Source organism: Phyllopteryx taeniolatus, chromosome 6 (genome assembly GCF_024500385.1).
Source record: "Phyllopteryx taeniolatus isolate TA_2022b chromosome 6, UOR_Ptae_1.2, whole genome shotgun sequence".
Taxonomy (NCBI): Eukaryota; Metazoa; Chordata; class Actinopteri; order Syngnathiformes; family Syngnathidae; genus Phyllopteryx; species Phyllopteryx taeniolatus.
In genome coordinates, this window is record NC_084507.1 from 9,791,742 (window position 1) to 9,816,040 (window position 24,299).

At 38.6% G+C, this 24,299-nt stretch overlaps 2 protein-coding genes across 5 annotated transcripts in view; one reads left to right on the top strand and one right to left on the bottom strand.

Annotated features, from left to right (window-relative positions):
- Nucleotides 1-911: 911 nt before the first annotated feature.
- The window catches only part of azi2 (5-azacytidine induced 2), a 35,651-nt gene continuing 12,263 nt past the window's right edge, over nucleotides 912-24,299 (bottom strand). For 2 of the 4 annotated variants that reach the window (XR_009788933.1, XR_009788931.1), the window contains exons 6-9: nucleotides 21,792-21,856; nucleotides 20,075-20,199; nucleotides 16,418-16,999; nucleotides 912-2,151 (exon numbers count right to left, since the gene is read on the bottom strand). Coding sequence is in view for 1 of the 4 variants with exons in the window: in XM_061776264.1 (XP_061632248.1) it covers nucleotides 16,572-16,999; nucleotides 20,075-20,199; nucleotides 21,792-21,856 (618 nt within the window). In the remaining 3 variants the exon portion in view is untranslated. Of the gene's footprint in view, nucleotides 2,152-12,163; nucleotides 17,000-20,074; nucleotides 20,200-21,791; nucleotides 21,857-24,299 lie in introns of those variants that run through there. The other 2 variants (XR_009788932.1, XM_061776264.1) reach the window with 2 other exon arrangements.
- cmc1 (C-x(9)-C motif containing 1) lies at nucleotides 7,146-12,010 on the top strand. Its single transcript, XM_061776265.1, has 4 exons — nucleotides 7,146-7,295; nucleotides 7,614-7,712; nucleotides 11,267-11,357; nucleotides 11,504-12,010. The coding sequence occupies exons 1-4, from the start codon at nucleotides 7,259-7,261 to the stop codon at nucleotides 11,622-11,624; spliced, it is 348 nt and encodes a 115-aa protein (XP_061632249.1). The 5' UTR covers nucleotides 7,146-7,258; the 3' UTR covers nucleotides 11,625-12,010.

Sequence of the window (24,299 nt, forward strand, 5' to 3'; positions counted from 1 at the left end):
ATGTGGCTCTAGAGGAGTCTCGAATCTGGAACACATGAGAGTTACTTGTCTGTGTAAATGCTGAACCTTGAGGTTGGAACAACAGAAACTGAATAAAAATAAATAAGATACTGGATACAGTTTAATGAAATAAATGTAATGAATAAAATAATAAATGCAGACGCAGTAAATAAAAGAACTCCCATTACAACTTACACTCTACTGTAAATTTTATATGTTGCACATACTGTAGTGCAGTGAGGGTAAAAAGGTGGTCACGTGTCCAATGACTGGGACAAAAACACTTTGTGTTTCACTTTCCTCAGTAGGCCGCCTCAGCCTCCTGGGGAATTCACAGGCTATTATGGTTTCTTTTATTAATTTCAAAACCAAAATTATTTTTTGTTGTAAATTATATTTGATCAAAGATTTTTAAGTAGCTTAGTCTGAGGTAGAAGATCAGGGCAATGTTTATGCCAGTTCTTGGCAAGGTAATGTATGAAAACTTTCATCTGTCATATATCAAATAAATAACCTACAAATTTTTTAACATAGCTGAAGTCAAAGGGATACATGTTCTTCAAACACGGACAATACTTGTCATCTGTAAACCACAGTATATTCAGTAAAATTGGAGACAATTCAATCAATTTTGGGCTAATGATGGGTAAACGTTCTGTCCTCTGATCACAACCTTCCTTTTTCTTATTCTTTACACCGCTGAGCTCCATCCACTCTTCCGGCTGATTACTTCTAATGTAATTTTAATTAAAAACTGTGGTGTCAAAGGGTTTAGCCTGCCTGAGAAGTGGGTGCAGATTGTGGCACAGTGGCCGACCCCTTCACTTGCTTGAGAGGAAATGCATCCTGACACTGGTAAGGCAGTGCCAACATGACCAAAAACAGGAAGGACAACAACACGTTCTTTCCGATTTAAATGAGCAACTTTATTCTGTGAAAGATGGGTAAAATGCAAGGAATACTGTGCATAAAATCCAGGTTGAAGTATCAACTGTAGACAAACAAAAATAGACACACCCAACCACTTCAGGGTGACATTATCAGGTAAATTAATTGATTAACATGAACAAAATACAAAGGGAGATGTTAACAAATCACTGTTGGATTGGGGGGTTGGGACAGCACAGTAAACTCAAATTTGCTTCAACAATCTGCTTTTCAGTCCAAAGATTTCAAAAATTTAAAAAATCACCACACTGTTGTGTGTAATGAATTAGCAAGGGGGAAAAAAATAAACAAAATGTGTGATTCACTCTCATCCCCAAGATCTTGACTTTGTGAATGATTGCCAGATCTTTCATTGGTGATCTACGTGAGGTGCCCCACAGCAGGAATGAATAGTAGAGGTCTTCCTGTAGTTTTGTAATCCCTTTACCCAAACCACAGGATTATCTGCCCTCCATCGGCCCTGAAGTGGCTCCCTATGGCTGGGGCTTAAACACTTGTCAAGAATCTTACCTCCACACCCCATCTGCCAACTGAATGATGAGGGAGTGATGCAAAGGGGTTGATGAAGAAAGGAACCTGTAGAGATAAGGAGCTAAGCAACAACTTTACCCTTATCTAGTTGACTCAAGGCACCAGTTTCAAATGTTGGATAATAAATCCATCCATTCAATTTCGATAGCACTTATCGATGTGATCTCATTAGGGTCAGGGGTGAGCTGGAGTCTATTCCAGCTGAATTTGGGCAAGAGACTGTATTCCCTGGACTGGTTGCCTACCTGTCACAGGGCATGAGTAATACATTTACTTTTGCTAAAAGCACCTACAGAGTATTGTACAATGCTATAAAATAAATAATCAACTGTGCATGATTTAAGAATTGTTTTTTTATTTTTTTTTTAACAGCAGAACTGTTGGTGTCAGTGACTTGCCAACATTCTCTGACAGGGGTCTCATTTTGTGCCTATCAGTGGACAGTTGGAAGAGCTGGTTGTAGGCCCGGGGCACTGAGGCATGTTGTAAGAGGGTTTAACTTTGCTAACCTCCTTCTGCCAGGTTCAAGGGCCCCGCTGCTTGAGTGTTGGATCAGAGATGGGAGCCCACAGTCCTGCCATATCAGCCTGGATCCCTGGGATACTGAACACACTTTTGAGCCAACTGGGCTTGGTCACGGCTTTCTTCAAGTCTCCCGTCGTCATAAAATTCCTAAAAAGTATACAATATTATACAATATTTTACATAGTATGTGTTTGGGAGTTTCAAACAATTGTTCGACAGATCATGACTTTCAAAGTCCAGCCTTTTTTAAAGTGGTACACACCAACAAAGCAGAAACTGTACATTACAATTTACAGTATTTCATGAAATTACCGTGGAACTTAGATCTGAAAAAATTTAACCCCTCAGAAGTCCTACAATTTACAATTCCGCCATCAGAAAATTGCGACTCTAAAGTTGCACACAACTTCTGAGTTTGTTGCAACACCAGAGATGTCAAAAGTACTGGTATTCAGTACTTAAGTTAAAGTACTGAAAAATGTGCAATACAAAAACTCTGGTAAACGTACTGAAGCCATTCCCTTACTAAGTAAAAGTAAAAAAGTACACACAAAAGTACAAAAGTAAATTGACATTTTTCAACCCAATCAACAAATACATATTGTGAGGTTTTTGGATTTCTCCAGATGATTGGCATGCTTTCTCTGGCGGCAACAATGGCCATAACAAACAAAATAAAAACAGGTAGGCTTCAACAAAAAGATATGCATTTATTTGTACTATTGAAATATAGTTTTAATACAGCACAATATAAATAGTTAAAACTAAAAATCTAGATTTGTTGAGGGTGGGGGGGGCAATGGATTGACTGAAACTATAGTAAAAAAATTAGCAAATTATAGCTAAATTCGGGGGGGGGGGGGGGGGGGTTTGTACGGTTTTGATTTGGCAGTGGGCAAATAAATGATTTGGAAATATTATGTTAATGCTCAAACGTGATATAATTTACTGCCAGCTAGGCAGAATTCCACAAGCGAGCTTTCTAAAAACCTAATGTGGTTCATTCGTTGCAGGCACTTTTGAAAAAAGAGCCAAAAAATATTCTTACCTATGAAAGGTTATTCCCAATTCGGAGTTCTCCTTTTGTGACTGTACAACATGTGTGCAACCATACGCAGGCCAATGCATAGGGATTCTTAATATTTTGGTTTCCGATCTTGTCATCCGTCCATAAACATGGAATGCGCCGACACTTTGCCACACTAGCTTAACATCGCTGTAGCCACGGGGCTCAAACGGGAGTGTCATTTCTTCGTCTACGTGCTTGACTCGCTTACTTCCGATTTTTAGGCGTTGTGCTTTTTATGCCGCGTCGTCGCTAAGGTTTTAAAAGTAACAAGCTCATTTTAAAATGTGAGGAGTAGAAAATAGAAATACTTGTGTTTAAAAAGTAAGAAGTAAAAGTTAAAAGTTGCCATAAAAATAAATACTGAAGTACAGATATCTGAAAAATCTACTTGAGTACAGTAACTTTGTTACTTCCCACCTCTGATCAACACCACACTTGATGCTGTATGAGACCTCAGCATATTGAATGAGATCTCAGTTTGGCTGTATATCTTAAACAATTTGTATGTCTATTGCTTAAGGAAAGAGAGTATGTAACTATTTTTTGTTAAAAACTAAAGAAGATGACACAATGCCGTTGAAGCCTATCACCTCCTCTTCTGCTTCCTCTTGTTCCTTTTCAGTATCAGATTTTTTTTATATTTAGTGAATGCCCAATTCATTTTCCGCACTGGCCCACTTGTAAAAAGCTCACTAAAGATATTATTTTGCATTTCTGTAGAAGAAAATAATAATATAATAAATAATGTGTAAACGAAAACCATCATAATTGCCGTGAACAAACAAAACCTCTTTCTAACAAAGGGCCTCTTTGCCTAACAAAGGGCCTGACATAAAATAAACAAAGTTTAGCAACGTCCTAGCAATGCATCCAGAAAACCCAGCAACAAGTGAATTTACAACATCTTTTTTTCCCACTGGCTGTACTTCCAAACAGAGTAAAAATGTTATAGAATGACCGCATACAAAGGGCCCCCCTACGTCATATTGAAACGAGTTTCTGTTGTTGAAATACTACATACCAGCCTAGGGACCTACAGAATTTACAGATTATAGCTTGGAAGGTCAGAGGACAAAGATGTTAAAATATTTCTTGATAACTCAAGAACCCCTTTACAAACCAGATTTGCCATTTCAAAGTGTGATTATATAGCAGATATACAGCAGTTAAATCAATAAATATGATTCAGAATGCGCCTTCTGCTTTGTGCATCTAGCGCCTTCCGGTCTTCGGCTATATCTGGCGCTGTGACGCAACACTAGCCAAACAGCCTGTTGATTCCGCGTTGTTTGCTATAGTTCCCTGCTGTTGTCGGCGTCCTTGTATGGTTTGTTGTCGTATGATTTAGCAATTTCACGATGGTTTGAGGTGTGGCATTTGGTTGTACAACCCCAATTCCAATGAAGTTGGGACGTTGTGTTAAACATAAATAAAAACAGAATACAATGATTTGCAAATCATGTTCAACCTATATTTAATTGAATACACTACAAAGACAAGATATTTAATGTCCAAGATGATAAACTTTATTGTTTTTAGCAAATAATCATTAACTTGGAATTTTATGGCCGCAACGTTCCCAAAAAGCTGGGACAGGGTCATGTTTACCACTGTGTTACATCACCTTTTCTTTTAACAACATTCAATAAATGTTTGGGAACTGAGGACACTAATTGTTGAAGCTTTGTAGGTGGAATTCTTTCCCATTCTTGCTTTATGTACAGCTTCAGCTGTTCAACAGTCCGGGGTCTCCGTTGTCGAAGTTTCACATTTTCAATGGGAGACAGGTCTGGACTGCAGGCAGGCCAGTCTAGTACCCGCACTCTTTTACTACGAAGCCACGCTGTTGTAACACGTGCAGAATGTGGTAAGGCATTGCCTTGCTGAAATAAGCAGGGGTGTCCATGAAAAAGATGTTGCTTGGATGGCAGCATGTTTCTCCAAAACCTGTATGTACTTTTCAGCATTAATGGTGCCTTCACAGATGTGTAAGTTACCCATGCCATTGGCGCTAACACAGCCCCATACCATCACAGATGCTGGCTTTTGAACTTTGCGTCCATAACAGTCCGGATGGTTCTTTTCCTCTTTGGCCCGGAGGACACGACGTCCACAATTTCCAAAAACAATTTGAAATGTGGACTCGTCGGACCACAGAACACTTTTCCACTTTGCATCAGTCCATCTTAGATGAGCTCGGGCCCAGAGAAACCGGCGGCATTTCTGGGTGTTGTTGATAAATGGCTTTTGCTTTGCATAGTAGAGTTTCAAGTTGCACTTACGGATGTAGCGCCAAACTGTATTTATTGACATTGGTTCTCTGAAGTGTTCCTGAGCCCATGTGTTGATATCCTTTACATATGGATGTCATTTTTTGATGCAGTGCCGCCTGAGGGATCGAAGGTCACGGGCAGTCAATGTTGGTTTTCGACCTTGCCGCTTACATGCAGTGAACCTTTTGATGATATTATGGACCGTAGATAATGAAATCCCTAAACTCCTTGCAATTGTACGTTGAAGAACACCGCCCTTAAACTGTTCGACTGTTTCTCATGCACTTGTTCACAAAGAGGTGAACCTCGCCCCATCTTTGCTTGTGAATGACTGAGCAATTCAGGGAAGCTCCTTTTATACCCAATCATGGCACCCACCTGTTCCCAATTAGCCTGTTCACCTGTGGGATGTTCCAAACAGGTGTTTGACGAGCATTCCTCAACTTTCTCAGTCTTTTTTGCCACATGTCCCAGCTTTTTTTGGAATGTGTTGCAGCCATAAAATTATAAGATAATGATTATTTGCTAAAAACAATAAAGTTTATCAGTTTGAACATTAAATATCTTGTCTTTGTAGTGTATTCAATTAAATATAGGTTGAACATGATTTGCAAATCAATGTCTTCTGTTTTTATTTATGTTTAACACAATGTCCCAACTTCATTGGAATTGGGGTTGTATAAATGATTCAGGCAGTGGCAAGACTTTCTTTAGCTTTCCAAGTGAAAAGGGAATACATGACCAGTGGATAGGGAAATCGACAGGGGAAGAAACGTGGTCAGCTATGGGTGCCTAGCAAGCATTCCAGACTGTGCAGAAAGCATTGGATACACAGGTGTCGTTAGGCACAGGCTGAAACCAGCTGCGGTGCCATTTTTCCTATGGCCAGTGGGACCTCAACGGCCAGCAAGAGAACTAAATCTCACGCCGCCACGGTGCAGTGCCGGAGTGACGCAAACAAGAGATGAGGATTTCCTTGCATTTACTTACGACTCTATTATGGTCATTATGCACTGGGCAGTCGGGAAAAAAAACCCGTGCAGTACTTTTCAGTACTGTCGTCTGTACTTTGGCCTATATGACAAGCCAACAGACACGGCAACGACTTTCTGTCTGTCGTGTTATAACGCTACACGAGCGAGGGGCACACAATATATAGGAATACTGTATTCTATGTAAAAGCTTGTACAGTGTCACAGAAACATATATGAATATATATGTGCAGTCGTGCTAAAAAAATATTCCATAAAAATGTATATGTATGTATATATATATATATATAGAGAGAGAGAGAGAGAGAGAGAGAGAGAGAGAGAGAGAGAGAGAGAGAGAGAGAGAATTTTTTTTAAATGGTACTTGATATAAATCGTTTGAGAGCCACTGTGATAGACTATATTAAAACAGAATTAATTAATTACCATAGAATCACATTTGACGACTTATTTTTTTTATATTAACTCACACTTTTATTAGGATATCCAGCACAGTGTGTTGTTTCTTGACTTTTATTGTCCAATTTAAATTTTTGACACAGAATTCTAAATTAATTGCTTACAATAGTATTTTATTGTATTTATTAATCCAGTATATTTTAACAATTTTCGTCTTTAACTTGTGACATTGAACGTCCACCAAAACAAACCTAAAAAAATTCAATGCTTTTTTTAATTTTTTCTGTGTTTGACAGGAAGAACACGTTGACAACAACTAAATCCATAAACGGTTACATCATGAGGTTAAGTATTATTTTGACGTATTGTAGATACTTGTACTGCTGTAGGACAGGCTACGACTACTTTCTCGCGCGTACGGTGAGGCGCTTGTGGGATTTGTAGTTCTTAAGGTCACGCCTACGTCACCGGAAGTATTTCAACGCTCGCACAATCGGTCACATTGGCAGTTTTGTAATGTTATGAACGACTCTGGCGCTATGGAAGCAACAAAAGCAGGTATTCAACAATTTTGTGGGCATTTTATGCTAAACATTATAAGCGCACACATGAGCTTGTATGCAGCTACTTTCTTCCAGCAAATGGTAGTCGGTGTAGAAGGCTACGTTGCTATCGCAAAGCAGCATAACTGATAAACGATCACCCATATTTCACAGTTTAATGTTGCGGTGTATAAAATGAAGTTAGGTTAGGAGTACAATAAGTGTCTAATGTGAAAACAGTGATACGAACCACGAACTGGAGAAAATGTCCTGAGCAGCAGCAGTCAGCAACCTTTGTATTTGGCATTTTATGTTGTTTTATTATGTCCTGTAGGATCAGCGGAGATCCATTTAAGACATGTGGAAATGGACGTGCTCATCCCCAAAATGATGAGGGAGAAAGCCAAGGAGCGCTGTGCCGCCAGAGTTGAAGGTGTGTATCAGTGATAGCTGTCAACAAACCATTTGACAGCTAAATAATATATACACATTTTTAAAAACTTTCCTTCTGGTTGTGGACATTTGTGGTATAATGATATATCGCATATTTTTAAGGGATCGTTTTTCATGGCTTTTTACAGTATAAAGTCTGAATATAATTTAATTCAATATAGCGCCAAATTACAGCAGAAGTCGTCTCAAGCCACTTTACATAATGGAGGTCTACAACCACACGCCTCACACGTTACTGAATTTAGAGTTGCACACCTTCACAGTAGTACGTTTTGCAGCAACATGCCGGGCAGCATTGAGTTGATGGAGATGCCGTATCGTAAAGCCAAAGAAGAAGAGGCAGGGAAAGTCCCCTATGAAGCTGCGCTAATAGTCATTGTTCCCACAGAACACAGAGAATATATGCTTATATATATATATATATATATATATATATATATATATCTGAGCTCCAGAGATGCAGTGGGGGAAATGGGAGAATGTTCTAGAAAGTCAACCATCACTGCAGCCCTCCACCAGTCAGCGCTTTATGGCAGAATGGCCCGATAGAAGCCTCTCCTCAGTGCAAGACACGTGAAAGCCTGCATGGAGTTTGCTTAAAAAACACCTGAAGGACTCCAAGATGGTGAGAAATAAGATTCTCTTTGAACTTTTTGGCTTAATTCTAAGCGGTATGTGTGGAGAAAACCAGGCACTGCTCATCACTCGTCCAATACAGTCCGAACAGTGAAGCGTGATGGTGGCAGCATCATGCTGTGGGGGTGTTTTACAACTGCAGGGACAGGACGACTTGTTGCAATCGAAGCAAAGATGAATGCGGCCAAGTACAGGGATCTCCTGGATGAAAGCCTTCTCCAGAGTGCTCAGAACTTCAGACTGGGCCGAAGGTTCACCTTCCAACAAGACAATGACCCTAAGCACACAACTAAAATAACGAAGGAGTGGCTTCAGAACAGCTGCGTGACTGTTCGTGAATGGCCCAGCCAGAGCCCTGACCTAAACCCAATTGAGCATCTCTGGAGAGACCTGAAAAAGGCTGTCCACCAACGTTCATCATCCAACCTGACAGAACTGGAGAGGATCTGCAAGGAGGAATGGCAGAGAATCCGCAAATCCAGGTGTGAAAAACTCATGGCTGTATTAGCTCAAAACGGTGCTTCATTAAATTTTTCTTTAATATATCTGCAAAAATTTCAACAATTCCGTTTTTTTTCTGTCAATATGGGGTGCTGTGTGTACATTGAGGAAAAAATAAAATGATTTTAGCAAATGGCTGCACAATAAAGTGAAAAATTAGGAATACTTTCCGTATGCACTGTAAAGTCCTTTAAATTCTTCTTGACGGTTATCAAATAAGTGAATCATCAACAGTTCTACTTTAATTGATAAGAACATTAATTAAAATTTAATATAGTCTACCATTTGAAACACCTTTCATGAACACATGATGAAAAGTGTCATTCATGTCACTCTCCACTTAAGCTCTATACTCGGCTGACACTGACAGCAGTGCTATTGCTATTGAAAAGAGCATCATTCTACACCGACCCTAATGAGGATAAGTGGTACTGAAAATGGTTGGATGGATGTAAATACCATGAAATAAAAGCTGGAATTTTGAACTTTTGTCTCATATTCATCTTTTGATCTGAAACCCAAATTTCTTCAGTATACAACAAAAACAAAGGAACTGACCTTGCAGTTCCAATACTTTTGGAGGGGAGTGTAAATGCAGGTTCATTGCATTTCATTTGTATTAGTTTTTTTTCCTCTCTCTCTCTGAATTAAGGATGGAGGCTTGCATATCAGCCACATGCAGATAGCAGCAGCTGAGCTCATTTAGTGTACATTCCTTGTCTGTCAACAGCGAGGTTATGTGCATTTCACAAAAGTGGCAAACAAATGTTCCTGTTTTCACGGTCTATGATGATTGTTTAGGGGGCTTTTTAGATGGTACTACTTGTTTGTCGTTAGAAGGTTTAACAATTTAAATACTTTTATTCCTGCTCACATACTACCACATTGAAATGTTTGTGGTGAGTTTTAAATTGCCATTACAAATAATTGGTCACTTTGCATTAATTTAGCCATTGTCTGTTTGTTGGTACACGATAAGAGGCAAACATTCTTGTAATTTCATTTTCCTGTCACAAATTTATTTATCTCTGTTAGATTCAAACGGATCATCATACAATGCTGTAAATCTACTCGAAATATAAGCCTATTGCTTCTGCTTTTTAACTGCCCAGCATCACTCATGGAACCTTAAACAAGTGACAGCGAGATAAGGTGTTTCTTTATAAGCACACTGCTTTTTACATTTGGTGTAAAGCCGCTGAGCAGAGAGGCAATCCTCTATTAGTACCATGGGATGCCGGAGAGGCACTGGTTGATTAGATTAGTCGCACTCTTCTGCTCTTCTAAATTGGTTTTGCACTGTTTCCAAATACGCATCATGATGAAAGTGTCTGTGTGATAACCATACTGATTTCACTGATGAAGGGAATTATAATGTTGCTTGTTTAGAGAGGAGATAGAAGGGTAGTTTTGATTTTTTTGAGCCTGGTGAAAGTTTGCCAACAAGCTTTATTTTTGGTCTCTGTATTGCAGAAACAGAAGCATTCTTGGGGTGTACTGCATACTAGATAAAATAATAATCATACTTTTATTCAAATTGATAGCTCTTATGCTTTGAATTGCAGCTTCAGAGCACATGTACAACATTGTCATTTTTGTTCAATTAAAATCAAATTTTATGCATGACACAATGTATGTTTTCTTCAAAATCTACAAAAAATCCAATTCAAAACCTATGGGGTTGTAAAAGAGTGTTTGCATGGAAAATGCCCACACAAGACAAGAATACCATAGTAAAGTCAAATTGTGCTTCAACAAAATGTTTACTCCATTTTTACTTTTTTTTTTTCTTAAAAACTAGTAAAACAATTTTTTTGTCCTTCACCATTTTGTTGCATTAAAAAATCATCCGCAGTATTCCCAAAAAGCCATATAGAGTTTGAATTTGTATTTGTTGAGTGGGTATCTTTCATTTGGCAATGATGCACGAGTTGCAATGAAAGACACCAGCTATAAAATTAATTAAACTTTTTTTTTTAGGTATTAAAAATATCACCAAAAATATTTAAGAATCCCTAAGTTTTTTCCAATTCTAAAGGATCCTGGTCACTTCCACCATTGTATGCCTGTGTAGAGAGAAGGTATTAACAATTCTAATATAACAAAATGAATATTTCACACAACTTCATTGTTTCAAAAATGTAACAAAAATGTGTTAATGCATTTGGTTTATGGGTTCATCAATATTGGCTTAAGTGTGCATATTTGGTGGTCTGATTGCCACAAAGGCAACAGGGAAAAGTATTGTAACCTCCTCAAACGAGCCTTGTTAGTATGAGCCCCTAATAAGCCCTCACTCTACTCATGATTCAGGTCAAGATGGGAGTTGAGTCGTTCCACGCGTATACTTAAAGCTCTGGTTACCTCTAATGTCCCACTGACACCTTTTCTGTCCAGCTTTCAACCACTGCTGTCAAGAGTCAGGCTTCTTCATGGTGTTCAAGTGTCGAGAGGAGAACGCTGCCCTGAAGGACTGTCTGACACAACAGTGAGTACTTAGGGGTTTCTTGTTACACTCTGGAAACCTTTGTGTTGTTACACATTTTAAACACATATGCTTCAGTTTCAGTGTTTAGAAGGATGACATTGTCATGAATATATTATTAGTTAGTGTTACCATTTGTCTGTCACCAGCTACAAGGACCCTGACTTTTTTGAAGCATGTAAGCAGGAATACATCCAGGAAAAAACGGAGTTTGAGAGGACAGGGATCCCTGCAAAGAACAGACAACAAAAGCTCCCAACTAGCATGTAACCACTATATGACACATTTGACACTTTCCCCCTGTTTGTTCTTTTTTTCTGATTGTGGATGATGTGGTTCCACAGTGATGTGAATAATCTAACATGTTAAGTAAACAAAACAAAACCAAAAAAAAAGTTACAACCTATTTAAATGTAACGAAGCCGACCTTCAGTTTTCAAGCAGGCATTTTTTCTCGTTCTCTACAAATGTCTGTTTAAAATGACATCAGTGATGATAAAAACAGTCGGGAAACTTTTATGCTCCTGCTTGGCCCCATTTTATGGAAAGTTATCATCCTGTGACATTGCATTTAACTAACATAGAAAAAATACTTGCTGTATGTAAAAATAACCAGTGAAATATGATTGTCATTCAATAAAATGACTGAATATTCACAGATGTGCCAGTCTTTTTCTTACATGGATTTTAATTTTGACTATTACTCCTTCATTTTACACAGTATTGAATAAAATTTTGGTTTTAGTTGTAAACTAGCTTCCATTTTTAGCCATTTTGTTAAAAGAAAAAAAAAGTGCAACTTTAGTCACTTCATTTCTTTAGTTGATTGTATTTACAAACAGTCTTAAGTGCAGTAAGTCTAAAATATATATCTACTGTACATTGCATTTTGGCTTGCAAATAGTTGACAGAAGTAGGAATCTGCTGTTGAAATAAAAGGCAGAAAAAGGACACATTCTTTGAAGACTAGCCTTTTCACCTTTTCCCCAACACCCAGCTCACATTTCTTTAATTTAACTTGCCTTTACAGCAGATATTAAAACCAAGCGGACATAAACAGAACTCAGGTGTTAGTGCAAAACTGTAGTAACCCATCATATACATTTCATTTACACAACTACGTACATTATTGTTCCATCTGTGGAGTTAAGAATCCGTCAGGTGATGTTTACCTGACATTTCAAAAAATAGGAATAACGTCCCTCATAATGCTAAACATCATAAATATACATCAAGCACAGTACAGGGTGTAATTACACCGTGATTCAAAAGCTCCTGATATAACTACCAACACACAGCGTACGTGTCTGTCAGATAATAAAATAAATGCACAGCTTACATTAATGTATTCAGCATCTTTCAGTAGTACTGCCAAAATGGGTGTAAACACAAGACATGTAATGAGGCCATTTCTGTGATGGGGAAATTTGGTGTTTATCAATATTTGAGCTATTTGCCTTTCCCTGTAATCTCCAATATTGCAATATCAGAAGTGACGGATGAAATCCCATAAAACAGTTACAAAAACAACTTGCAAATATGCCCATACACATGCATCTACTGACCAAAATGTTCAGTCCTTCATGTAGTGAGAATTTTAGACGATCTCCATCACTGCACAAACACATCAAAGCCTCATTCCTAAACACCTCCACACGATGAAGGTATTGAATGGAGATTAAACCTGTACATTGTTGCACAGAGGGAGCAACAGGACTCATGTTCTTGTACTCTGCAAGAATCTGTGGCCCCGGGGACAGGCTCTTGGAATAACTAGATTGGTAATGATGTGATGCTAGCATACAGGGGCAGGGATGACCATAGAATGCTTTGCTAACATGCACACTCTGATGCAGATATATGAATGCAGAGAAATCAAACTACGTATAAAGACACATATATACTGTGGATATAAAACATCTGCACACCCGTTCAAATGCCAGTTTTTTAAAGACTAGACCAAGAGGAATTATTCATTTTTCCACCATTAATGTGACCTTTAGACTGTATAATTCAATTGAAAAAAAGTCTGGAGAAGGAAGGTAAAAATAAACAACTGCTCCTTCAAAGTAGCTGTTGGCCTCTTGGCAGGCCTCCTGACCAGTTTTCTTCTGATCTTTTCAGCAATTTTGGAGGGATTAAATTTGGATAATGTTGCTGTTGCAGAACAGTACATTTTCTCCAGTTGGTAACGACTGCCTTCATTATGTTCTATGGTATATTTAATACCTTGGATTTTTTTTGTACCCTTCTTTTGACTGATACCTTTTGAAAAATGAGATCCCTCTGATGCAGTGGAAGTTCTTCGTGGCCCATGACTTGTGCAGTCAGAGGTGACTAGAAAAATGTCAAGAAAAGCCCACTCGAACATCTAAACTTTATTTGGGGTTAATCAGAGGCACTTTAAATGTTGGCAGGTGTGTGCTGACTCCAATTTAAAAAGAGTTTGAATGTGATTGGTTGAGTCTGAACACAGCCACATTCCTAGTTATAAGTAGGCTTTACATGATCAGGACTTTTGGGGCCGATCACCGGGTTTAAAAAAACGATAACCGATCACAAGATGGCGCAATGTGTCTATTTAAATGACTTGTTCATTTACTGTATATACTTGTGTACTTAATTGCAAAAAAAATTCGATTTACAATAAATAATGTATCTTTGTCGAGTTCAGGGTGTACCTAGCTGGGATAGGCCCCAGCACGCCCGCAACCCTGGTGAGGATAAGTGGTACAGAAAATGGATGGATGTTCATCTATTTATGCCAGTGAGGCATAGTGACAGGCGGAACAAATGAATGGACTTCTATTAGACGGCAGGAAGTACATACAGTAATTAATGTATCCACTTTTTGTGACATTTTTGTTTGTTGGTGTGTCGTGAGATTTTTCAAGTGTAAAATATGTGCCTTGGATCCATAAAGGTTGGAAATCACTGCTCTAGTCAGGTAATGTATTCTAATCAGTCAGGTCAAACCAACATTACAACATGACGGAAATAATGAGTGCTAACTTACTGTAATTAAATTATTGTAATTAAATTGCTTCACACACACAAAAACTTTAGAGCATGATTCGACAGAACGCTGGCATGTTTACTTACAACTGTTAGTGCTAGCACTAGCTTGCTAGGCTACATAACGTTTTGTTGCCTGCTTGCGAGCCGTATCGTATTAAAAGTATGTGAACATACCTCAAACAAGCCTTAAATGAACGTAATCTCCCGAGTGCCAGTGACCACCAGCACCTTTTCCCCCATTTTGTTCTTATAATGCATGCGTTGCGATATCGTCGCCATGGTAACGAGTGTATCCGGTCGAGTTTGAGTTGGTATCGAAAATACAAGACTTTATTGCAGTAGTCTGACATAGTGCAATCGTGAAAGACCAAGTTTGTCTTGTAGTCTGATCCAGGCATTACGTGTTGTCTGTCTCGAACGTGTTGTCTGTCCCACACTGCTGACATGTTTTTTTTTTTTTTTTTTTTTTTTTTTAAATAACTTTATTGGTGGTCAAATATTTACAGTACTACGTCAAAAGACATGCGACAAGCCTAAAAATAAATTAGCTGTTGGATTAAAATATACTGTACACAATGGCGACGCGGAGTAAATGTGTTTCGCGGTCGGATCGGCGAATGATGACATTTAAAGCCGATCTGCATAAAATGCAAATTATCGGCCAATACTGGTCAGGCAGATAACATCGGTGTAAAATCTATTCATAAGAGGGTGTGCACAGTAGGGGTTGAATGATTTCAGATTTTTGTAGTCAACACTAAGGTGATGATAGACGAGGAGTAATCGCTTATGTAATTTATGCTCTTTAAGTTGCCAACTCGCTATTTACGCAACTGTTTGCCTTTAGCCTCCAAATACAAGGACACGCTCCCCCTCCATAGACATCCTCACCATTGTCTTTGTGTACAGTCGCCCCACCCTCAATTGGCTCATCCAATCACATTCAGATACCAACTGCCTCGCAGACAGTCAAAAATGGTAAATGTCCAACTCAAATTCACAAATTCACAACTGGACTATAATTAAAATAACACCCACAAGAGGGGGGAATGCTTTTCAATAATGTATTGTAAGTACCCTTTTACCGACTGTCTTATGTGGATTCTTGCTAGACTTATGTAAATTCAGACTGTGAGGCAGTGAACGTGTGATTTGTGATTGGATGAGTGAGTGAGTTGGGAGATTAGGTGACTGGAAGAAGGAAGAGGAACGTGCCTGCGTGTGTCTGTGGGATGTATGCTTGAGTGAAACAAGCTGGATGTTTTGTTTTAGGCGTAGTTATGGCCAACATGAGCCGTTCATTTTCACAATAAAAAGGTTGCTGCTCAACCACCGCTTGTAATTTCGTCTAAGCTGACGCTAACAGTATATTATTATCTTGTCTTTTCACTGTTACAGGAGGGCATTTGAATTGCTGACAGTTGACGTGAGAATTTGGGCTGTTCAGAACCTAGCATTAACGGTTGCCGTTTCAGATGGGTGTTAATAGCACTTGTGCTTTTGTTATATTTGAGGATACAGACTTGCATATTTTGCAAGTGACAGTGCAACTAGCCTCATTTTAGTAAAATATTTCCACACGCTTGAAGCACCACTGCACTGACCGACCACCTGTTGATTTCAGCAAGGTGTCAATGTTAATGCCAATACACGTGATTGGCAATTAACCGACTTAAACCGTGTCAATGTTGAGTGGTGAAGTCGACGGGTCGACTAATCAGAGCAACCCCTAGGGCACACTTGTGCAACCACATTATCTCAGTGTATTTTTACTTCCCCTCTTTGAAAGGTTTCATACTGTTTCCAATTACAATTCCTATACAGGTTATAGGTCACATTAATGATGGTAAAAGTTTTGAAATGATTTCATCTTGGTCTCATTTTTTATAACAAAAACCTGGCATTTAAACAGGAGTGTGTGGACTTTATATATCAACTCTACATTGGACAAACAACTGGGTCCTTTTGGGGTACATCATAAGAATAGTCTCTGCAAGGTGGTATACGGTCATCAGTGATGTATGCAATAGATGTTGAGTCTTTACCTCAAAGCCTCTTCTGGCCTTCATCTGGTTCCCACAACTTGCAGGTCCAATCTCATCCAGCCCACTGGGGAGTGGCATTATTAATTTAAGGCAGATTAGGTGCGAGCTATGTGGCAGGCTTGCAAAAATCATAGTCTCTGTACTGAAGCTCCTCTCAAAACGGTTTGATCCACTCTGTATTGGGAGGGCTCCTAGGGCTGCAGTTTCCAATCAAGGATGATGAATTTGATGCAGCTGAGTGTCCCTCCCAGAAAAGGGCTTCACTAGGTTTGGGGGGACTGGGGAAGGACCTAGAACTATCATCTATGGAGGCCTGGTTAAGGGGAGGTGGGGGCAAAATGACAGAAGAGGTCTCATTCCCAATCAAGGCCTCTCCAGAGCACTGCTCTGTTGGCCATGGGCCATTATACCAACAGTCCTCTCTCAAAATGTCCGGTAACAGGGTGCTGGTCGGGCCACCAACGGGGGGACAGGGGCGGCCAGAACAAGAGGGTAGGGGGGGGGCACTGGGGGGTCGATGTACTGGTGCCTGAAGAACTGCATGGTGGTTTGTCTCAATCTCTTCCAGACACTGAATTGGAACTGTGGTTGGAGAATGAAACAGAGAAACGGAAAGTTGTCATCTGAAGCAGTGAAGTTTGGTTCACTATTGTACATCAGTCAATTTTTGATTACCAGTGGCACAAAAATAACCAATCCTTACCATAAGATCACTTTTTGGCACTGCTACCACAGTGGGTAGTGTATAGTGTGGTTGTGGCAAGGTGAATGATGTACAACCACAATTCCAATTAAGTTGGGATGTTGTGTTAAACATGAATAAAAACAGAATACAATGATTTGCAAATCATGTTCAACCTATATTAAATTGAATACACTACAAAGACAAGATATTTGATGTTCAAACCGCTAAACCTTGTTGTTTTTAGCAAATAATCAGGCCAGTCTAGTACCCGCACTCTTTTACTACGAAGCCACGCTGTTGTAACGTGCTGTAATATGGTTTGGCATTGTCTTGCTGAAATAAGCAGGGGCGTCTATGAAAAAGACGTTGCTTGGATGGCAGCATATGTGTAAGTTACCCATGCCATTGGCACTAAGACAGCCCCATACCATCACAGATGCTGACTTTTGAACTTTGCGCCCATTACAGTCCGGATGGTTCTTTTCCTCTTTGGCCCGGCGGACACGACGTCCACAATGTCCAAAAACAATTTGAAATGTGGACTCGTTGGACCACAGAACACTTTTCCAGTTTTCCTCAGTTAATCTTTGATGGGCTCTGGCCCAGAGAAGCCGGCGGCGTTTCTGGGTGTTGTTGATAAATCAGCCACAGTGATCTTTGGGTTCTTCTTTACCTCTCTTACCAAGGCTCTTCTCCTCCGATTGCTCAGTTTGTCTGGACGGCCAGCTCTAGGAAGGGTTCTGGTCATCCCAAACGTCTCCCATTTCAGGATTATGGAGGCCACTGTGCTCTTAGGAACCTTAAGTGCAGCAGAAATTGTTCGTAACCTTGGCCAGATCTGTGCCTTGCCACAATTCTGGCTCTGAGCTCTTCAGGCAGGTTCCTTTGACCTCATGATTTTCAATTGCTCTGACATGTGCTGTAAGGTCTTATATAGACAGGTGTGTGGGTTTCCTAATCAAGTCCAATCAGTATAATCAACCACAGCTGGACGCAAATGAAGGTGTAGAACCATCTCAAGGATGATCAGAAGAAATACACAGCACCAGAGTTAAATATGTGTGTCACAGGAGGGGGTGTATTAGCTCAAAATGGTGCTTCTACTAAATACAGAGCAAAGGGTCTGAATACTCTGACATTTGAGTTTTTCTTTTTTAAATCTGCAAAAAAAAATCAACAATTCCGTTTTTTTTCTGTCAATGTCTTGTGCTGTGTGTACATTAATGAGGTAAAAAATGAACTTAAATGATTTTAGCAAATGGCTACAATATAACAAAGAGTGAAACATTTAAGGGGGTCTGAATACTTTCCGTACCCACTGTATGTTCTACTGTGCCACAGACTACAAACTACAACCACAACAATAAACTTATTGTTAAATGAATGGCAAAATGTAATGGAAGCTTATCCTTGCAACGATAACATATTTGATACCGTTTTTATATTGGACATAATTGTATCGAGCAAATGGTCATGTTGTGGCTGGTCTACCCATTAATGAAAATGTTTCACTAAGTCAGTGGTTCTCAAACATTTTCTGACATGTCCCCCTTTTGGAGGACGAAAAACACAATTAGAGAGAGCAACCGGAGACATTTTAGTTTACAGTTCTGCAGCCTTTGATGTCAAAATTGGAAATCAAGGCTGTGGTGATATACTGCTAGCATTGCAAGTAAATATATATACAGTGTAGACTATGTGTGATGCAACTGTGACTGTTTGCAGAACAGAGACTGTGTTTCCAGTTCTAGATATAAAACCTAAATGGAAAATGAAATTGTGGTTTGTGTCATGACGTTTTACCTACATTGCTAAGACAACACCATCTCCACTAGTGAATCACGTTTAATATGACTCTTCTGCCTTTAGTCATTGTCTCTTCATCTACACATCATCCATCCATTCCTGCCTCCATGATGGTCTCCTGAGTCTAGAATTTGAATAAAAGTGATTCCAACAGAAGATGATTACATTACATAGCCCATACCCCCCTCCCTATTTTAAATGGCTTTGTTTGCCACTCCTGCTTTTCCCATTTCCCTCTGTCTCCATGAAAGTTACAGGATTACCCTCTTATTCAGTGAAATAAATATGCGATGGTTTATATTATTTCCATATTCCGTTCTAATTTTCACTTCCTGGTCTCCTGTTCTGACACACCTAGGGAGTAGACAAGAAAGGCAATCTCTCCAAGAGTAGAATATATCACGGAGGAAGACTTGAGAGCAAGGAAACCATAATATCATGTCCTTTATCAAACTGTTGGGAGTACTTCGGTATTATCCATAGTCTTCTCACACCTTTACACAAACCACAACAAGAAGCAGCGGGAGAAGAAAGTTGGACTTCTTTAAAAGAAACACCCTGAAGAGAAGCAGCTCAAACTCCCTCTTTATACTCAGATGTTAGTCAGTGGTTTTGTTCGAGGTGATCTTAATCACCTCGAACAAAACATGTAGCCGACACCAAATAGCACCCACCAAGTTACAAAGACAGTGTAAAATGTCAGATGCATCAATACAACTTCATTTGGCTATTTAGGATTAAGTATGAAAAATAGTCATTAGTCACACATTGTATAATTCATAGTTAATGTTCCTCACTATACCTTCTTTTGGGAACAGACACGTGTCAGAAAAGGCACTAAATTCAGTTGTGTAGTGTTTATTTTTTACCCTTTTATTTGGGAATACAGTATTAATTGTTAGTATTGGATCCAAAATATTGTCCGTATAACTACTATTGTGTTATTATGCATTCATGTGTCCAGCTAAAACACTGCCTGCGTCCTGAGTGTACAATCAGAATTGCTGGTCGTTTTAAACAGGAAGACTTGATGACGACGACTGTATCTGAAGGCTGCACACGTGAGCAATTATGAATACAAAAAAAGAAAGCAGTCATACATACATCTGACCTTTACACACACAAACACACACACACACACACACACACGCACGCACAAGCCTCACCTTGTCTTGTCTCACTGATCAGTGGTCTCAGCTTCTGAATCAGGCCTGTTTGGTGTTTCAGCCCTGAACGCAGATGAGTCATCTCAGAACATAAAGCCTCATATACCTGCTGCATGCTCCTCTCCCTGCATGCACAGATAATTCAATTTAAACACTGTGTCCAGTCCACAGAGTAGCCACATTGTTAGAATCGTCTTTCACATAACTGTATATGATGATTTGTTTGTAAGTAGCATTTGGAACTGATTCCAAGAAATACAGCTTAATTTGATCAATGTTTTGAAATGTTTATGCTGTTGTGAAAAGTAAACAGATGTCTTTTGGATGGGGATCTTCAAAACATCTGGATGTCCTGAGTGCAACAACGGGTGTGTGCGGAGTAGACAGATTAAATGGGGTTTGTAATAAATAGGAAGACCTTCTGGTGTTGAGTAGCATCAAATTAGCAAGTGAGTGTTGCTGATACAGCAGGATACAGGATAAATTGCATTGCTCATGTGCATTAGCAATTAATTTTTGACAACGAACAGTTGGAAGTAATGAGTTGAATACTAGATAACAGGTACTATAATCTGCATTCTAAGCAGGCATCAAAACATAAATGTTTTTTGAGACCAGCAACACAACCAAACTGTCCTATCTACACTTGACATAAAGATGCAAATCTAATTAACATGTTCTCTTAAACTAAAACACCAGCCAGAAACTGCACTAATACTGAAGATAAATAAGTGTGAAAAAAAAAAAAGCTTTTTCTGTAAATAAAAACAAACACTGTATGAAAACTGCTGGAAAAGAAACTCAAGGAAAAACATGAATAAAAATGTATTCAGGAAATACAGTGATGCCAATTTACAAGCACTTAGAGAAAAGTAGGTGGAGGGCAATTCTCATTGCCACATATTTAAAGGGGGAGCTCATGTCAACTTTAGATGAAGTCAAGTGAATACTCTGCCATTTTCTGCATGAATGTACATGTTTTAGGTTTCACACTCCTCTAGTGGCTATAGAGGATAACTGCAACCCATAATAACAAGAAAAAACTATCAAACTAGTTTAGTTTGTGACATGCTAGTTCAGCCAAAATGTGTTCTCGATTTCACGTCTCACACTTACTGAATGTGTTGTAAAGGAACCTACTATGGTTTTAGCTTGAGTAGTGTAAAACATAAGCAAGCAGGTGATAACAAAATTCTGAAATCTATTTTGCAACCATCCATCCAATTGGGCACAGGGCACATACAGACAAAAAAAAGTCTCCAAATAAAGGCAAAGAGGCATGTTTTTTTGACGTGGTTACACAGAAAAATACATGAGGAGAACATACAAACCACAGAGAGATGTTCGAATTCAGGCTCAAACCTGGATCTCCTGGCCGTGAAGCAGATGTGCTCACCACTATTATCAAAGTGCTAATTTTGTTTTCATTCAATATAGACCTGGACGATGTTGATAAAATTATCATACTAGCTGAACTGCCTTATAAAACAAAATGCTCTATATTAAATTAATTATATCCTTTGTTTATTTACCAGATAAGTCAATTGAGAACAGTTTCTCATTTACAATGCGGACCTGGATAAAATACTGGATGAAAAATGAGAAAACTGTTAAATGCAAAACAATGACACTTGATTCTTTGAAAGAAATATTTACATTTTTTGCTCATTCTAACAACTCCCAAATGTAATTAGTAGTTATACTTAAAATACCATACCTCATATTGAACTTGTCATCGCACATCTGTTCCAAATTTTCTCCATTCAGGCCACATAGTTCCTCCTATAACAGAGCCAAGTTATAGTGTTGTTTTCATGTATTATTTTCAACAAATCACAAAGATCTACTGTTATTCAGCACAGATTTGTGTGTAACAGAATTTTTTTAAATCTCAATTTAATCTTGCTTCTTTAGGCCAGATGATTCCATTATCCCTGTCAGTTTTTCAGTCCTGCACTCCAAGTGGGATTTTCAGGTAAAACTCTCTCTGCACATCAGGACCCGGTTGTTCAAAACTTGGTTATTTTAACCACTGGTTAACCCCTAACCACCGGTTAAATTCTTAACTTGCCGTTAGCTAACCGACCGTTAAATATGCATTGTTCAGGACATGATTAGTCAGGTGGTTAACGGCACCGTCAAAGTTAACTGTGTGGCAATATATCCCACAAGTCCTCATTTTGTTGCCTTCCGGTTTAGAGAAAAAACTGTCGTGAGCATTTCCCACAAATGTTGCTGAAGTTTCCTGTAAGATTAAACAACCATAAACTTATTATTGCTTTGTACACTATAACAGTCTACAGGAACAATTATGGCGTGTCTTTCGTGATAATAGGTATCATATTGAAATGAAATTCACTGAATTTATCAGTAATATTAATGTTCCAAACACATACAGCTCTCTGTTTTGTACTCAAGATTGAATACAGAGAAGGGGCATCACCTACAATTACTCGAGATTTTATAGACGATTCATTGATTTTATGCTTCATATCAAGCAATAAATATCATACCCCATGTTTAATTTTGATAACGATGGTTTGAAAAAAATAAATAAATAAAAAAAAGAACACATATCATTATTAGAATGAATGCTAGTTTAGGTTTCATTGTACTTTCTATTTTTTTTTATAATATTTTGAAATATAATATATATATATATATATATATCTCATTGCCATGTCTCTTTGAACGAACTTTAAATGGTATTGAATGATCCAGTGAACAGAGAAAAATCAGTCAAAACTTTACAGCAGATATTTTGCGGGTGCTTCACATGGATGTAGTGTTCCCTCGTTTATCGCGTGGGTTACGTTCCCAAAAATAACCCGCGATAGGTGAAATCCGTAAAGTAGGAAACAATTTTTTACAATTATTATTCTGTCTTTTAAGGCTGTAAACCTCACCACTCAGCACGCTCAACGTTCAAACCTTTTGAAGAAAAATAAGTACATTATTATTATTATTTATTATTGTTGTTGTACTTATTATTATTAATATTATTGCATAACGAAACAAAGGTCAAAACCTTTTTAAGGCCCAAACATTTGTTTAAGAAATAAAAATTTACACATTTTCTGACAAATAATGAGGACAATTTTTTAGAAATAACGAATTAAATTTTAATGAACAACGTATGAGGTTGGAAACAAGAAATTATCAATTGTGACTCGCAGGTATTCCTCTGACCGTCCCTCTTCGTCCAAACGCCGCTCCGCTGTAGCGTCCTTTTCCACTTTTTCCGAGATAAGAACATCGTTATAGGTAGTTGTTGCTGCTATAAGAACTCACATGCCACCTTCGATAATATTTGAGAGCTGTAACGCACGAAACTCAAAAGGTCCCATTCTTGCGCAGCTCCAGCGGTATCCGCAGAGGCGAACTCTCCGTGCAGAGAAACACTTAAGTCCAAGAGCGTTTCTGAAATTTGTCAAACCAGCCCTTGCTGGCATTAAATGAGCTTAGTGGGTCTACTGGGTGAGCAGCAGCACTCGTCCATGGCCTGGGCTCCGCATCCTCCTCCTCCTTGCTGTCAGCAAAGCTTTCATAAAGCTTTTTAGCTTTAGTGCGGTTAACGTTTGTATCCAGCAAAATGTTCTTTTTTCTGCAGTCATTAATCCACAACGATAAAGCTGATTCTATCCTTACGATGGTCTTGTTGCGGACAGTTACAACCCTTTTTGTTTGCGTATTAAAACTTATTTCTGCTGTCATCCTTATGTTACTTTCCTCCTTTTTAATGTAAGACACTGAAGATTCATTGTACGCTGTAAAAAACAGCATTCAGAATTGCACTGGAAAAAATACTCGAAGTTAATTAGAACACAATGCGGGTTCGTACGCTGTAAAAAACAGCATGCAAAATTGCACTGGAAAAACATTCTCGATAGAGCGAGGCCGCAAAAGGTGAACCGCGACATAGCGAGGGACTACTGTAATATGATTTTGTCAATACCGCTTACTGAAAAACTGGCTTCATTGTGGGACACAATCAACTATACTTAATAAATCCACGAGCTAATTCTTTTGGCTTGTTATATAAATTTTTACCTATATTATTATATCTAATTGAATAAAATTTTAGACTGTCATTCAAGATATATAGACATTACGGGTGCTTCATACAGATGAAGTGTTTATCCATTTGTTATTGACAATATTTGTTTTTGACTTCATTATGTGAGATCGTACAAATGTCCAAATAGATCACAGTGATGTCTTATTT